The sequence below is a fragment of the Pan paniscus genome, chromosome 15, assembly GCF_029289425.2.
Source record: "Pan paniscus chromosome 15, NHGRI_mPanPan1-v2.0_pri, whole genome shotgun sequence".
NCBI lineage: Eukaryota > Metazoa > Chordata > Mammalia > Primates > Hominidae > Pan > Pan paniscus.
Window position 1 is genome coordinate 65,134,739 of NC_073264.2, and position 15,747 is coordinate 65,150,485.

At 37.2% G+C, this 15,747-nt stretch overlaps 1 protein-coding gene across 9 annotated transcripts in view; it reads left to right on the forward strand.

The window, feature by feature from the left end:
* SYNE2 (spectrin repeat containing nuclear envelope protein 2) overlaps nt 1-15,747 on the forward strand; it is a 368,901-nt gene that overhangs the window by 165,511 nt on the left and 187,643 nt on the right. For all 9 annotated transcript variants that reach the window (XM_034937677.4, XM_034937678.4, XM_034937679.4 and 6 more), the window contains exons 35-45: nt 1,223-1,324; nt 2,541-2,741; nt 3,083-3,254; nt 3,977-4,089; nt 5,484-5,686; nt 6,139-6,258; nt 6,357-6,648; nt 7,799-7,950; nt 8,706-9,015; nt 11,123-11,287; nt 12,248-12,589. In XM_034937677.4, the coding sequence (XP_034793568.1) occupies nt 1,223-1,324; nt 2,541-2,741; nt 3,083-3,254; nt 3,977-4,089; nt 5,484-5,686; nt 6,139-6,258; nt 6,357-6,648; nt 7,799-7,950; nt 8,706-9,015; nt 11,123-11,287; nt 12,248-12,589 (2,172 nt within the window). The remainder of the gene's footprint in view (nt 1-1,222; nt 1,325-2,540; nt 2,742-3,082; nt 3,255-3,976; nt 4,090-5,483; nt 5,687-6,138; nt 6,259-6,356; nt 6,649-7,798; nt 7,951-8,705; nt 9,016-11,122; nt 11,288-12,247; nt 12,590-15,747) is intronic.

Consider the following 15,747-nt stretch of genomic DNA (forward strand, 5'->3'; position numbering starts at 1 on the left):
TTTATATTTGAATTAAACAATGCCTTATAAAGATCAGAAAAAATACATGGCTGAGTATCACCATCTTTATAGAGCTTCAAGAAAAGCTACTTTTTAAAACAACAGTCTCAGGTTGTGGCATCTGGAAAGAATCAAAGTTATTTCTCTTTCAACTCTAGGAAGAATTCTTCCTAATTGCTTGTTTACATATTATTTGTTTGTATCATATAAATTTGTTGTCAGCTGAGTGTGGTGGCTGACACCTGTAATCCCAGCATTTTGGGAGGCTGAAGCAGGCGGATCACTTGAGGTCAGGAGTTTGAGACCAGCCTGGCCAACATGGTGAAGCCCTGTCTATACTAAAAATACAAAAATATTAGCTGTGTGCGGTGGTGTGTGCCTTTAATCCCAGCTATATGGGAGGCTGAGGCAGGAGAATAGCTTGAACTGGAGAGGCGGAGGTTACAGTGAGCAGAGATTGCACCACTGTACTCCATCCTGAACGACAAAGGGAGACTCCGTCTCAAAAAAAAAAAAAATTTGTTCTCTTGCTAGGTCAGAAAACAGCCAACTGTTGCCAGTTATATGTGGTTCAACGTAACATAAAAATGTATGCTAATGCCTCAGATCTTGTTTTGTCTCTAACTATTTTATTTACTTTTTAATTCATGTATTTATTTTTACATATTTGGAAAAAGTTTTTGAACTGTTTGGAGATTTCAAGTTTCCTGGATAAATGATAATAGGTATTAAGTGAAACTATGATTTTCTAAGTATAAATGAATCATTTCTAAGAGTCCTTTAAATTTGTCTTGGATTACAGGTTGTTTAAAAATCTGAAGTTAAGAATTGTAAACTGACAGCTTTGGGCCAAAATCTGCTAAAATTGTGTGTCCGTGTGTGTGTGTGTATGTGTGTGCACGCGTGCAGATGCGCACACACGGGGTATGCAATTTATAAATATATTTATGAAATTGAATGCTTTAAGGCAGACCGTGCATTCTCTTGTGGCACAGGCCTAGCCTTTCTCTTGTCTTAGACCTAGAAAGACGCTTGGTTGTAGCATTTGCCTGACCCCTGAAGGCACTTGGTTTTGTAACTTCTAGGACTCTGACAAAACACACATGATTATGGGAAATTCAAGGGCTCTCTCAGTTTCTATATATAAACAGTAGTAATTATGGGTATCAGAAAATAAGGTATGAAATAAAAAGACACTATCCTTTAAAATTACATGTTTTAGGAAGAATTACAAGTCCATGAACAAAAAACTTCAGAATTTTCTAGAAGAGTGGCTGAAATACAGTTTTTGCTCCAAAGCAGTGAAATACCTCTTGAATTGCAGGTAAGAATTTTTATTTAAAAGTTTCAGTTATTGAGGCTTCAGTAAGCCATAATCATATCACTGCACTCCAGCCTGGGCGACAGAGCAAAACCCTGTCTCTAAAAGAAGAAAAAAACGGCCCAATTAAAGATTCTCTATAACAGGGGTATCCTGTCTTTTGGCTTCCCTGGGCCATATTGGAAGAAGAATTGTCTTGGGCCACACATGAAATACACTAACAATAGCAAAAAAATTTCATAATGTTTTAAGAAAATTTAGGAATTTATGTTGGGTCGTGGATTGGACAAGCTTGCCCTATGGCCTCTAAAATAATGCTTAAAAACCATGCATTCTAAACATAAAGCCTAAAATAAAATTAGGATCATTTATTCAATTCCTATGTTAAGTCCCACCAAATTTCTAATAGTTGGTATAGTTAAATATATTTATTCCATATTTAGCGTCAATGATACTATATTTTTGTAGTCCTTTATTTTCCCCTCACCTATTTCACAGGCCTCAGGTATGGAGGGCAAATGTTGCCTGTGCGTCTGTGTAAAGTAATGATTATTTTCTATGTGTTTCTTGGGTATAGGAAGGAGAATTTCACTCAAGTCATCCTAGGTTTATTATTTGCTAGATGGAGAAAGAGAGAGATTGCCCCAAGTATGGTTTTCTGTTGTGTGAAGAGATTTGTTTTTGTTTTTCTTAGATCTAGGTACATAGTGGTTGAATATGAGTGCTGGAGTTAAGACCTTCTGGGTGAGGTTCCGGCTGTACTACCTACTAGCTTTATAATCTTGGACAAGTTACTTAACATTCTTAAGCCTGTATTTTGTACACAAAGTGCTTACCACAATGCTGTGTACATCATAAATACTCAATAAAAAGCAGGCTGTTTAATTTTTTTCCATATATTTTTCTTTATATTTTATGTCATGAGCACCATGAGACAGCACCTTAGTTGGTATGCTAGATTAAACTTGTGTTGAGGGGAAGGATCAAGTTTGTCTCTTAGAAAAAAATCAGAATATCCATTCAGTTTTTTTTATGTTATGCTTTATCCTTTAAAGGCAAAATTCAAATTGTATCAGTGACATAGAAAAACGTAGAGCAATGAGAAGAATGCATTTCACATTGAAATGAAGTAATCTCAACCCATTCTCTAGCAATGCAGTTGTCTTAAATCTAGTTAAATAATGACTGTTATACAACTTCATATATTTCATGATTTCAGGTCATGGAGTCCTCTATTTTGAACAAGATGGAACATGTACAGAAGTGCTTAACAGGAGAATCCAACTGCCATGCACTCAGTGGCAGCACTGCTGAGCTAAGGGAGGATCTCGACCAAGCCAAGACCCAGATCGGGATGACTGAATCCCTCTTAAAAGCCCTGTCTCCTTCTGACAGCTTGGAGATCTTCACTAAACTAGAGGTGCTACCGAGCTGCTTGTCTTCTGTGGTTCAGATTTATTTTCACACTATTTGCAGTTGTCTTGAGCTCTTAGAGTTAATAAAAATAGAAAAAAAAGTCCAAGAAGAAAACTCAGAAAAACCGCTTTTTGTATATTTAGCATTTTCATCTTTGAATTGCTTTGTGCATGATAATTATTTGATATTAACTTGCATTGTATCATACATTTACTAGCAAAGAGAAAGTGAATCCACTCAACAGAGAGTCATTGAGATTTTTACAAAACAATTGAGATCTAATATGCTTTGTGTAATTTGAGCCTGTTTTAAGATTTAATGGTTGTTGTTTGTTTATGCATTTAGGAGATACAACAGCAAATTCTACAGCAAAAACACAGTATGATATTACTTGAGAATCAAATAGGTTGTCTGACTCCTGAACTCTCTGAATTGAAAAAGCAATATGAAAGTGTCAGTGATTTATTTAATACCAAAAAAAGTGTTTTGCAAGATCACTTTTCTAAGTTACTGAATGGTGAGTGCAACATTTCTCTTATTTTGTTTCTGGGACTCTTGAAGTATGAATATAGTACTGTGAACACAAAAGCTAATCTAAGCCTGACTTAGAGATGGTTTGCACAGACTACATTTAAGGAAATAATAATCAGATAAATCTTTTGGGAGCAAAGACTGATTTATGCTTGACATAAATAACACCTAGTTCTTGCAAGCTCCAAACCTTTATTTCTTTCTTGAAGGTAAGTCACTAAGGTCCTAGTGTTTGACCTGCTCATTGTGGTTGGTGAGTCTGGGGAAATACTGGTGCACAAGCGGTCCAGGCAGTGTCTTTGAGTGTCCTGTATGCTTGGACGTTTGGTATAGAAAATACACTACAATTATTTGATGAATTGTAGTAAAAATACTGGAGGCATAGAACTGTATCTAAATAAATAGGGAGGCCGGGCGCGGTAGCTCACGCCTGTAATTCTAGCACTTTGGGAGGCCAAGGCAGGTGGATTGCTTGAGCTCAAGAGTTTGAGACCAGCCTGGATCTCAAACCTTGGTGAAAGGTTCACCAAGTTTATGGTGAAACCTTGTCTAGGCTTTATTAGCCCTCAAAATTGGGTTTCAGAGGTTATTACCACTTTCACAATGATGTATATCTATGGCATGGGAAACAAGTTTCAAAATCTCTCACTTTAACAAGATGTATGAAGTCTTCCTTGAATGAATAGAGCTTTTTTTTTCCCCCTGCAGATCAATGCAAGAACTTTAATGACTGGTTCAGCAACATTAAAATGAACCTTAAGGAGTGTTTTGAATCATCAGAAACAAAAAAGAGTGTGGAACAAAAGCTACAAAAACTTTCTGTAAGAGATATATGTGTATTTTTAATAAAAATTTTCAATACTAAAATACCAGAGGCATAGAACTGTATCAAAATAAATAGGGAGGCTGGGCATGGTAGCTCACACCTGTAATCCTAGCATTTTCAAAGGCTGAGGCTGGTGGATCACTTGAGCTCAAGAGTTCGAGACCAGCCTGGGTCTCGAACTTTGGTAAAAGGTTCACCAAGCTCATGGTGAAACCTTATCTCTACAAAAAATACAAAAATTAGCTGGGTGTGGCAGCCAAGTACCTGTAGTCCCAGGTGAGAGGATCGCTTGAGCCTGGGAGGAGGAGGGTGTAGTGAGCTGAGATCATGCCACTGCACTCCAGCACTCCATCCTGGGTGACAGAGTGAGACCCTGTCTCAAATAAAAAAGAAATAGAGTAATAAGTACTTTGACTTACTGATATTTTCACATGAGAGATAATATTCCCAAATAACTTGGCCTTTTCCCAAATATTTAAGACTCTGTTTATTGGGTGTGTGTACAAATGGCTTACAGAATCTCTACTTTTACATATATTCTAAGATGCTGTTTAATTTAGTGTCCACTGGGGAATTCAGTTGTGTTGAAATCATATTTGATAAAAAATAAAGACCTAATTTGGACTTTAAAATCCCCTTTCTTGAAAGAGGTATTTTAACTTGTTTATACATCTTTTTCCAGTTATATTTCTTTTAAAAATTGCCACTGAACTTCAGTACATTTCTGGTTGGAACGTAGTGGAGGATATCCTGAAATGAAAGGCAGAGTTCATGGGGGCGTATGAAAGGCCTGTGGTACCCTAAAATCTTGATCACTTTAGGGTAGACTATCTATTACTTTAATGTTTTGATGATAAGTTATGTTTTTAAGCTTATCAATGGCACTAAATGTTCACTGTTTAATTCCTTGCTTTGATGGTACCATTCTTTACTGATAGAATCACCCCTCTTCTAACAATTTGAAGTCTCATCTTTTTTTGTTTGCTTGTTTGCCTTTAATTTTGCCCATTGCATGGGCCTTAACAATTGATGCCCAAACCTTGAAACGTAAACATTGAGATAAAATTCTTATTTGGGCAACGTTAAATAGAGAATAGTCTGTGGAGAAGTTGGACGTAGCCAGGATAGGAAAATGTAGCTGTCCTGGTCTTGCTCCTGCTGATCTTCCTGGTGGCTCTGTGTTACTTTGCTTGATATAATTCCCAAGAAGTCAGAACTATTATAAATCATCTGCCATTGGAGATAGCCACATCTCCATCACCCTTCTTTCATATAGGATCTTAAGAAGGTGGTATGTCTGTGTACTGGTTTGGAAAAGTGTCGTGAGGGTGGCAGAGACCACATTCAGACTTGCCAGGAGATTGTAATGGACTTTTTGTCTTTCTGAAGGATTTCTTGACTCTTGAAGGAAGAAACAGTAAAATAAAGCAGGTGGACAGCGTACTGAAGCATGTGAAGAAGCATCTGCCCCAAGCACATGTGAAGGAGCTTATCAGTTGGCTCGTGGGTCAGGAATTCGAATTAGAAAAAATGGAGTCCATATGCCAGGCTCGAGCAAAGGAGCTTGAAGACTCCTTGCAGCAGCTACTGAGGTAGGAAATAAAGATGATATCTAAATAACATGTTTTCTAACCATATCTTTATTTGTACTCTGCCTCAGCGCAGAGAGCACTGGGATACGCAGTACACACAAATTTCACACACAAAAGGCGTACTTTTCAATCCAGGTTTGGTGCTAGAAATATAAAAATTTGGGAAAAATCTTCACATTGTCTAATGTAGCAAAGGTTCGTGGGATACTCTGAAAAAAGTTTTCTGTTTCCTGTTCTCTATGAGACATTTGTGTGGTTTTCTTTAATACTATAGAACCCCGCTATCATACAGGCTGTTAATTAGATTTTTTATATTACAAATTAAATTCTCTCTAAATTATAACAAACATATTATAAAAACCTGGTTGAGTCACAAGGTTTGTGCCATCCTTTTCTTTGGTATAAACACTTTTTGCTTATTTTGTATTTAAACATGTGTAATGCTCTTTTAGACTCCAGGATGACCATAGAAACCTGAGTAAGTGGTTGACTAATCAAGAAGAGAAATGGAAAGGAATGGAAGAATCAGGGGAGAAAACTGAGCTGTTCTGCCAAGCTTTAGCTAGAAAGAGGTATAGCTGATCTTGTATGAAATACATTACCTGAGATTATGGTTTCTTCCATGGTGTGGTTACTCCTATAAATTTTAAATGGTATTTGGAATTTACAGGGAACAGTTTGAATCTGCGGCCCAATTGAACAACTCTTTGAAGGAATATGGGTTTACTGAAGAAGAAGAAATAATAATGGAATCAACATGCTTGATGGATAGATACCAGACATTACTGAGACAACTAAGTGAAATCGAGGAAGAGGATAAGTTACCACCCACAGAGGACCAGAGCTTTAATGATCTTGCACATGATGTAATTCATTGGATAAAAGAGATTAAAGAGTCCCTTATGGTTTTGAATTCATCCGAAGGCAAAATGCCACTTGAGGAAAGAATCCAAAAAATCAAGGTATAACTATGGAAACTAAATTTCAGAAGTCTGAGTGAACTCTAGTTTTGAAAAGATTTAGAGGAAAACTGTAAAGATGTGCTTCTTAATGGAAAATCAGATCACTGTGGAATGGTTGAAGAAATTCAGATCACTGAGCTTACAAAAAAGAAGGGTTGTGATGGATCTAAAATTACTCTGATGCACATGAAAGAGAGAAAGCATGTCCTGTCTTAGAGAGAGCAGTGCCTATTGTCCGTCTTCACTGGGTGCAGAAGAATTGAAGTAAAGACAATGAATCAGAGCTGCTAGTGGGAGGGAGTTTGCTAGGATGTCAAAAGAACATATGTCAGTATAGCAGAAGCATCAGCAATGTCGAGGCAGGGGAGTTCTTCAGAGTGGATGTGTATGGTTCATAAAAGTTTATTAGATAGTGGGAGGGGAAAGCAAGGAAGTCTCAAGCTCCCTTGGGCTCCCTTTTTATCTAAGGGGAGATTCAGTAAACATTTTTAAAAATTAAAATTTAATTATAGTAAATTTAAAAATTCAATCACTAGATAAAAATACAGGGGACAGAAGCACTTGTGTTTAAATGGAACTGTAGGAGAACTGAAATCACATTCATTGAAGCATTCTTAGAGGAAGAAATGGCCAAAAATCGTGAGCTCTTAAGGTTGGTGAGACTTAGTAAATAATCAGAATCATTTGGGATTATATCCAGACGTTTTCCCAGAGAAAGTGAGAATGAGAATTAATTATGTCATGGTAGAGAAACGAGTTGACATGAGGGACACTGTATTTTCCTATGGGAAGTCATAAGTCTATGCTTAGGTTATAAAAATGTCTTGTCAGATTGTTATAACTCTCCATCCATAAATAATAGAGTGGATAGGAAGAGGTTTTGCCAGGGTTTTGGGGGCATAAAGAAAGTATTGAAAATCTAGAGAAGAGCAGGAATGCAGTCAGCTCAAACTGACAAATATTTATGGAGAACTATATATAATGTGAAGAGAGATATCTTTGTCTTTCGGGTACATATAAAAATGAAAAGATTATGTTGAAATATACCCTACAGATAGAATCTCTATATAAAGCTTACAAATAAAGAGATACCATGTAGTATCTCTAAGTAATGCAAATGACATTATAAAATCTCTTTTATTTAATTCAGGAAATCATTTTGCTGAAGCCTGAAGGGGATGCCAGAATAGAGACCATCATGAAGCAGGCTGAGAGCAGCGAGGCCCCGCTGGTTCAGAAGACCCTCACTGACATCAGCAACCAGTGGGACAACACACTCCATTTAGCTAGCACCTACCTAAGGTAAAGGGCATGCCTGCACCACTTGCATCATATCCCATTGCCCAGTGAAGCCATAACAAGTATGTTTTGTCTGCCTCCTGGGTTTGGATATAATATCTGCTAGAGAGAAAGTTGGTAATGTCAGGGACATCCACAGTGTCAGAGACAGAAACCAAAACCAGATAACCTCATTATCTGCATGGTATCACTGTAGAATAATTAATGCTCTTAAATATTTATTTTAAGAAATTCTTAAATATGTGAACATTGATAAATGTTGGCTGAATCCAATGGATGTAATTCTAGTGAAAATTCTTAATTCATATCATGTCTACAATGGTACATTTAATATTTAGAAATGTGAATTTTATGTTTGTCTGAAGAGCCAATCAGATCTTAATTTTAAGCTATAGAAAGCATAAACTAGTTAGTTGGTTAATATACGGAATGTTTGTTTTACTTTATGAAGAAGTAAAGTATGGGAAAATATAATTAATAGAAACTGTTGGGACTTGTTTGAAATCTAAATTATTAAATATTCTCTGGTCAAATTATGTAACAAAACAATTATTTTTTAGTAATACTCAAATAATTTCTGTCTTGATTTCTGAGCTAAACAGTGTTATTTACAGTGTTCTAATATCAAAAGAGTCTCTGGGAACAATGTATATTAGTGTTATTTTAATGTTTATTAGGATGTGTGTTAAATAATATGCAAAATGCTAGTCCATTTTGCTAAATGTCATTTCATTTATAAAATATTTTGTGAAATTTAGCCATCAAGAAAAGCTTCTACTAGAAGGAGAGAAATATTTACAAAGTAAGGAGGATCTGAGATTAATGCTCATAGAACTAAAGAAGAAACAGGAAGCAGGCTTTGCTCTACAACATGGTCTGCAGGAGAAGAAAGCTCAGTTAAAGATTTATAAGAAATTCCTCAAGAAAGCCCAAGATTTGACATCCTTGCTAAAGGAGTTAAAATCTCAAGGAAACTACCTCTTGGAGTGCACTAAAAATCCCAGCTTCAGTGAAGAGCCTTGGCTGGAAATAAAGCATCTACACGAAAGTCTTCTTCAACAACTGCAGGTGAGGTGATCAAAATAATGCTTTAAATGATTGTTCTAATTATACATAAATATGCAAGACATATATGGAACTATCTGTTGTTGTTGTTCATTTTGTTTTGTTTTATTTTATTTTATTTTATTTTTTTGAGACAGGGTCTCACTCTTTGCCCAGGCTGGAGTGCAGTGGCATGATCTCAGCTCACTGCAGCATCAACCTTTGCGGGCTCAGGTGATCCTCCTGCTTCAGCCTCCCGGGTAGTTGGGACTACAGGCATGTGCCACTACACCTGGCTCATTTTTGTATTTTTTTTAGAGATGGGGTTTTGCCATGTTGCCCAGGCTGGTCTTGAACTCCTGGGCTCAAGTGATCCTCCCGCCTTGGCCTCCCAAAGTGCTGGGACTACAGACGTGAGCCACACCTGGCCTGTTGTTGTTCTTTTGGTAAACTAAGAGCTTTCTAATTTGATTGATCTTGTTTGTTTGTTTATTTATTTATTTATTTTTAGAGACAGTGTCTTTCTCTGTCACCCAAGCTAGAGTGCAGTGTTGCAATCATAGTTCACTGCAGCCTCGAACTCCTAGGCTCAAGCGATCCTCCCACCTCAGCCTACGTAGTAGCTAGGACTACAGGCATGCGCCACTACACCCAGCTAATTTTTTTATTTTTGTAGAAATAGGGTCTCGCTTTGTTGCCCAAGCTGGTCTAGACCTCCTGGCCTTATATAATCCTCCTGCCTCAGCCTCTGGAATAGCTCGGATTACCTGCGCGAGCCACTGCACCCAGCTCCTAATTTATCATTTTTAGATGAAAATCCTAACTCTCAAGGATGGAGGAATAAATCCAGCTCATTTTGCGATTGTATTATTTGATGATGATATTATATTCTCTCATCAAAATTCCCCTCTTTAGGGGTAGAATGGGTTAAGATTTTTCAGGCATCTCTATGAAGGTAACAGTGTCAATATTATCCATCCATCCATCATCTATTGTTAGTAGTTTATGTCAGTTATCTTATATCCACCTTCTTATCAGTGCCCCTCCCTCAGATCTTCCTGCCTGATCTTCAGTAAAATAATTACGAGGCAGGCTGGGCACGGTGGCTCAACGCCTGTAATCCCAGCACGTTGGGAGGCTGAGGTGGGTGGATCACAAGGTCAGAAGATTGAGATCATCCTGGCCAACATGGTGAAACCATGTCTCTACTAAAAATACAAAAATTAGCCAGGCATGGTGGCACGCGCCTGTAGTCCCACCTACTGGGGAGGCTGAGGCAGGAGAGTTGCTTGAACCCAGGAGGTAGAGGTTGCAGTGAGCCGAGATTGCACCACTGCACTCCAGCCTGGCAACAGAGTGAGAGTCCATCTCAAAAAAAATAATAATTAAGAGGTAAAATGTCAGCTTGTCATGAGGGAGTATATTCTTTTAATAGAACTGTTTATAATTCTTTGTACACTGAAAGCCAGATTCCATGTAAAGATTGCCTGGGTAAGAAATCCTGCTTGAACAGATAGCAGAAGTTGGGCAGGGGTTAAGATAGACCTGTTCTTCTGTAAATTGTTTAATTTAGTAGTTGCTGCTTTTTGATCAGCTGTGGTCATTGTATTTTCCTATCCCAGGGAGAGAAACTAAAGGTGGTTTTACTTTTGAGTTAAGATTACATTTTCCTAACACACAGGTTTGGAGTTTGATTCTTAAGACATGAATCTGAGGTTAGTTTGATCTCATATGGTCTCATTTCCAAGTGTGGAAATTGGTAGTTGGTTTTATTGCAAAGGATAATTAAGGAAGCTGCTTTATCATGAATGTTTGGGATTTAATGATATAATTTGTAACTATTTCATTTTATAAACATCTTGACAAATAAGTTATCTTCATGAAGGGGAAATGAAGGCAAAGAAGCATGGAAAAACATTGTTTTCAATAAGAGTCATTTTTTGGTGGGGGGAGATGGAGACTTTGCAGTGAAATATCTCAAACTCTAAAATCTTTAGAACTCTAATTTATAGCCGTATTCCTGTTTCAAGATGAAACTGGTAAACAAGTATTAATTAGTCATTTAATTATTTTGTGAGTGAAAACAATCAGAGAGAAATAATTTGTAAATTGTCTGTGGCTTTATTTTTAGGATTCTGTGCAAAACTTGGAAGGTCACGTTCGAGAACATGATTCATACCAGGTTTGCGTCACAGACCTGAATACTACATTGGACAATTTCTCCAAGGAATTTGTCAGTTTTTCTGATAAGCCTGTGGATCAAATAGCGGTTGAGGAAAAATTGCAGAAACTGCAGGTACTAAACAGTGTCCAGACATGATAGACATTAAAAAAAAAAAATCAGTGTTAATTACAGTGTGATCAATCAGTGTCCTCTGTCAGAAATTCCACTGGTATTCAGATGACTCTTAGGTAATTAAAGCTCTGACCAGTCATAATAAATGAGAATGTCCTTCTTTAGTGGACAAATCCATTTATAATTTGAATTGACCCTCACTTGGTGGGCCCTCAGGGACAGTTTTACCCACTAGACTGTAGGACCTTGAAAGGCCTGTATGTTACTCCTTTGTGTAACTTCAAAATCTATCCTAGTACTTGGCTGTTAGTTGGATGAATGAATGATTGAATGAATGCTTCTTGTGTAGCCCATTAGGATAACGACTGATAAACTGTACATCGTTCACCTAGATTTATTCTAGTTCAAAGTAGCTACTGCAGTACATCAAATTCCTTTTCAGTCTAGAGTTTTAAAATTAGTCATATTTGTTTATGCATTTACTAAATATTGATTTTGTGCTATATTTAAGATAGTACACTAGATGAATTTCTCATCAACACAAAGTTTTCCTCTGAATTTTAAATATTAGCATTAGATTCATTGGGTACATTCTAAATGATTCTTCTATTCTTTTTAATACTTCACACATAATAGGCACCTATTATTCAGTGTTTTGATTGTATGACAAAGACGTATCTTGAACAAAACATATATATTCAACGAATATCTGTTGATTGCCTCCTGTGTTGTTCTAAATCACTTGTTGCAAACATTTTAATATCTTAAAATACGTATTTGAGAATTTGATCCAAGATGCAGCATTGGTTTAAATTTTGCCAAAGTTTCTTCTATGTGATATGAGTTGTTAAGTTTTTAAATATTTCTACTGGTGAAGCAAGAGTACTCTGTGATTTACAAAAGTCAATTAACTTTTGTGGCAATTGAATGGAGATATAACAATCTTTTCTCCACTCGTAGGAACTAGAGAATAGACTCAGTTTACAAGATGGCACATTAAAGAAGATTTTAGCTTTAGCAAAATCCGTCAAGCAAAATACATCTTCAGTGGGGCAGAAGATTATTAAAGATGATATAAAATCACTTCAGTGTAAACAAAAAGATTTGGAAAACAGGCTTGAATCTGCTAAGCAGGAGATGGAATGTTGTCTCAACAGCATTCTCAAATCAAAACGCTCAACAGAAAAGAAAGAAAAGTTTACTCTGCCAGGCAGAGAGAAGCAGGCCACTTCTGATGTGCAGGAGTCTACTCAGGAATCAGCTGCAGTGGAAAAGTTGGAGGAAGACTGGGAAATAAACAAGGTAAGTGCTTGTGATTGCACTTTCAAGACAGTGAGTCTGAGAATGAAGAGGTATTTGGCTCTGAAAAGAGGGTCGTGAATCAAGCATTCTGATTTCATAATTAAATCCTCAATGTCCTGGCTATTTATGAAGCCTACTTGTAAAAAGAGCTCTTAGAAAATTGTCCAGGATTTCAGTGGTGAAATATTGCTGTTCAGTCTGTTAAAATGTCAGTCATCAATTTAGGTTTATTATTCTCTCTGATAAGTAATCAGATACTGTTTCTTGGGTCAAGAGCGCAAAGGCAAATTAGAAAAGGCGAAAGAAAAGAAAATGTTCTTTACCTATTTTTTCAGGAAAAAAATCCAAGATCCCAATTTTTGGGGGGTTGATTTCATAATAAAATCAGAGACTGTCGGAAAGGATAGTTTCTTATCTTTTTCTTCTTGTGTTAACCCTCTGCTGTTAGATCATTTAGTGTGAGGATAGCAACATTTAGGCTCCTAGCTTTCCCTAGGGAGAAGAAAGAAGAATGTTTTCTTGTTTTCACTGTGAACAATCACATGAGTACATTTCTTGTGGCTGTTAAAGTGCTTTTTCATAGGTTACAGATTGAAATGGGAATCGCACAAAGAGAGATCCAGTAAACTGTATTTGAGAGGATCTCCCTGACACGCAGCTTCTCACAGTCAGGGTCCAGTGGGACAGTAGTGGAGGTTGGAACATTCAGGTATGAGTTCCCATCAGGTTTTTAGGGAGTAAGTAATCAACAGGAATAAAGAGAACATGCGCTTTTATTGTCTCCGTAGAATAGAAATGCATGGAAGATTAAAGGAACCAGGCAGGATTTTCTAAAAATATGTAAAACAATGTGAAATGCCTATGGAGCATCTCTCTGTGAGGAAAGTTTTTTAAACAAATCCCACAGTGTTAGATATTGCTAAGGAAATGTGTCAGGCCGGGCATGGTGGCTCACATCTGTAATCCTAGCACTTTGAGAGGCCTTGGAGGATCCCTTGAGACCAGGCTGGGCAACATAGCAAGAACCCTGTCTCTACCAAAAAATAATAATATTAATAACCGGGCATGATAGTGCACATCTGTTATCCCAGCTCCTTGGGAGGCTGAGATGGGGGAATCATTTGAGCCTAGGAATTTGAGGTTACAGTGAGCTGTGATTGCACCATTGTACTCCACCCTCGGCAACAGAGTGAGACCCTATCTCTAATTTTGTTGTTGTTGTTGTTGTTGTTGAGATGGAGTTTCACTCTTGTTGCCCTGGCTGGAGTGCAATGGCACAATCTTGGCTCACCGCAACCTCTGCCTCCCAGGTTCAAGCGATTCTCCTGCCTCAGCCTCCCGAGTAGCTGGGATTACAGGCATGTGCCACCACGCCTGGCTAATTTTGTATTTTTAGTAGAAGACGGGGTTTCTCTAATTTTTAAAAAAAGGTAATATGTCTTAGAGGATTAAGGGATCAGTGAGTGAGGCTCTTGATGTTGTATGTGTAAAAGAAACTTAAAACAGTATTTAAATAGCAATAGATAATCAAGACTTAGTGGCTCACACCAGTAATCTCGGCACTTTGTGGGGCTGAAGTGGGAATATCACTTGAGCCCAGGAGTTTGAGATCAGTCTGGGCAACATAGGGAGATTTCGTCTCTACAGAAAAATTAAAAATTAGCTGGGCATGGTGGATTGTGCCTGTGTTCCCAACTATTTGGGAGGCTGAGGTGGGAGGATCACATGAGCCCCGAAGGTTGAGGTTGCAGTGAGCCATGATTGTGTCGCTGTGCTTCAGCCTGGGCAATAGCACAACACCCTGGTCTCTAAATAAATAAGTGATAAAGTTAAAAAGGAAAAATAACTCAGTGCTTTCTATGAGATAGGCTGTACAAAAGGGCACAGTCCTAACACATGAGCTTGCTAAAAGGGAGTTACTTGCCTAACAACTTTTAAACTAACTTCCCAGATCCATTTTGACTGTGAACCCCCAAAACTCAATAGAGTATGTTGAGAACTATATAAAGATCATAATCTAAAAATAAGAATTGTTTTTGGCCAGGTGCAGTGGCTCACAGCTGTAATCTCAGCACGTGAGGAGGCCGAGGTGGATAGATTGCTTGAGCCCAGGAGTTCGAGACCAGCCTGGGCAACATGGTGAAACCCAGTCTCTACAAAAAAAAAAATACAAAAATTAGCCAGAGGTGGTGGCACGTGCCTATAGTCCCAGCTACTTGGGAGATTGAGGTGGGAGAATTGCTTGAGCCCAGGAGGTCGAGACTGTAGTGAGCCAAGATTGTGCCACTGTACTCAAGCCTGCGTGACAAAGCAAGACCCTGTCTCAAGAAAAAAGAAAAAAAAGGTTTAAAAAATTTATTAAGCTTTTAATTAATCTTGAATGATAAGAGTTATTGATAGTTTATGATACAAATTTAAGGGTTATTGATAGTTTATGATACTTCATTTAAATGTTTTTTTCAGGGCAAATGGAGGAATTGATGTCCTCAAATAATTTTCATAAGTTTTCATACAGATAACTACTTTTTATTCTCTAGCAACATTTTGTTGCTTTATTCTTTTGTAACATGGCTATTTTTCTGTATCTGTATGGCTTATTTTCTCTGAGTACTGGCTGTATTTTCTTGTATGTAATATTAGAGTATGTAATGTTATATAACATTAGTCTATTAAGGTCAAGAGCAGTTTTAAAGTTGAACAACAACTAGCAAAAGAGATCAGATTTATGCTTAGACTAATAAAGTACATGTATAATGTGACAAATGACATAACTGTGTTAATGACTTAAGCTGGATTCTCAATATAATGAATACGTAGGACACATAAAGGCACAGTTTACTGAATTATAAATTTGATTAATATAAAATCATTGTGATAGTGAAAATAAGCACTTCAGTCATTAAAAACACTACTTGAGACTTATTTTGTGCTAGTCATTCTGCTAGAATGTGAGGATATAGTTGTCACAGCTTAAAATCTAACACTAATTAAATCGCTAATTCTCACTTCACATGCCTTTTTGGAATCCAGAGAGGCTTTTATCAGATTATTTTAAATAGACCCCAGAAGAATTTTTAGAAAGTTTTTATTTCTTTTACTTTTTCTTTAATAAATGTCATTAATCTTAGAATTTTGTTGAAAATGTGATGGCAGTTTCC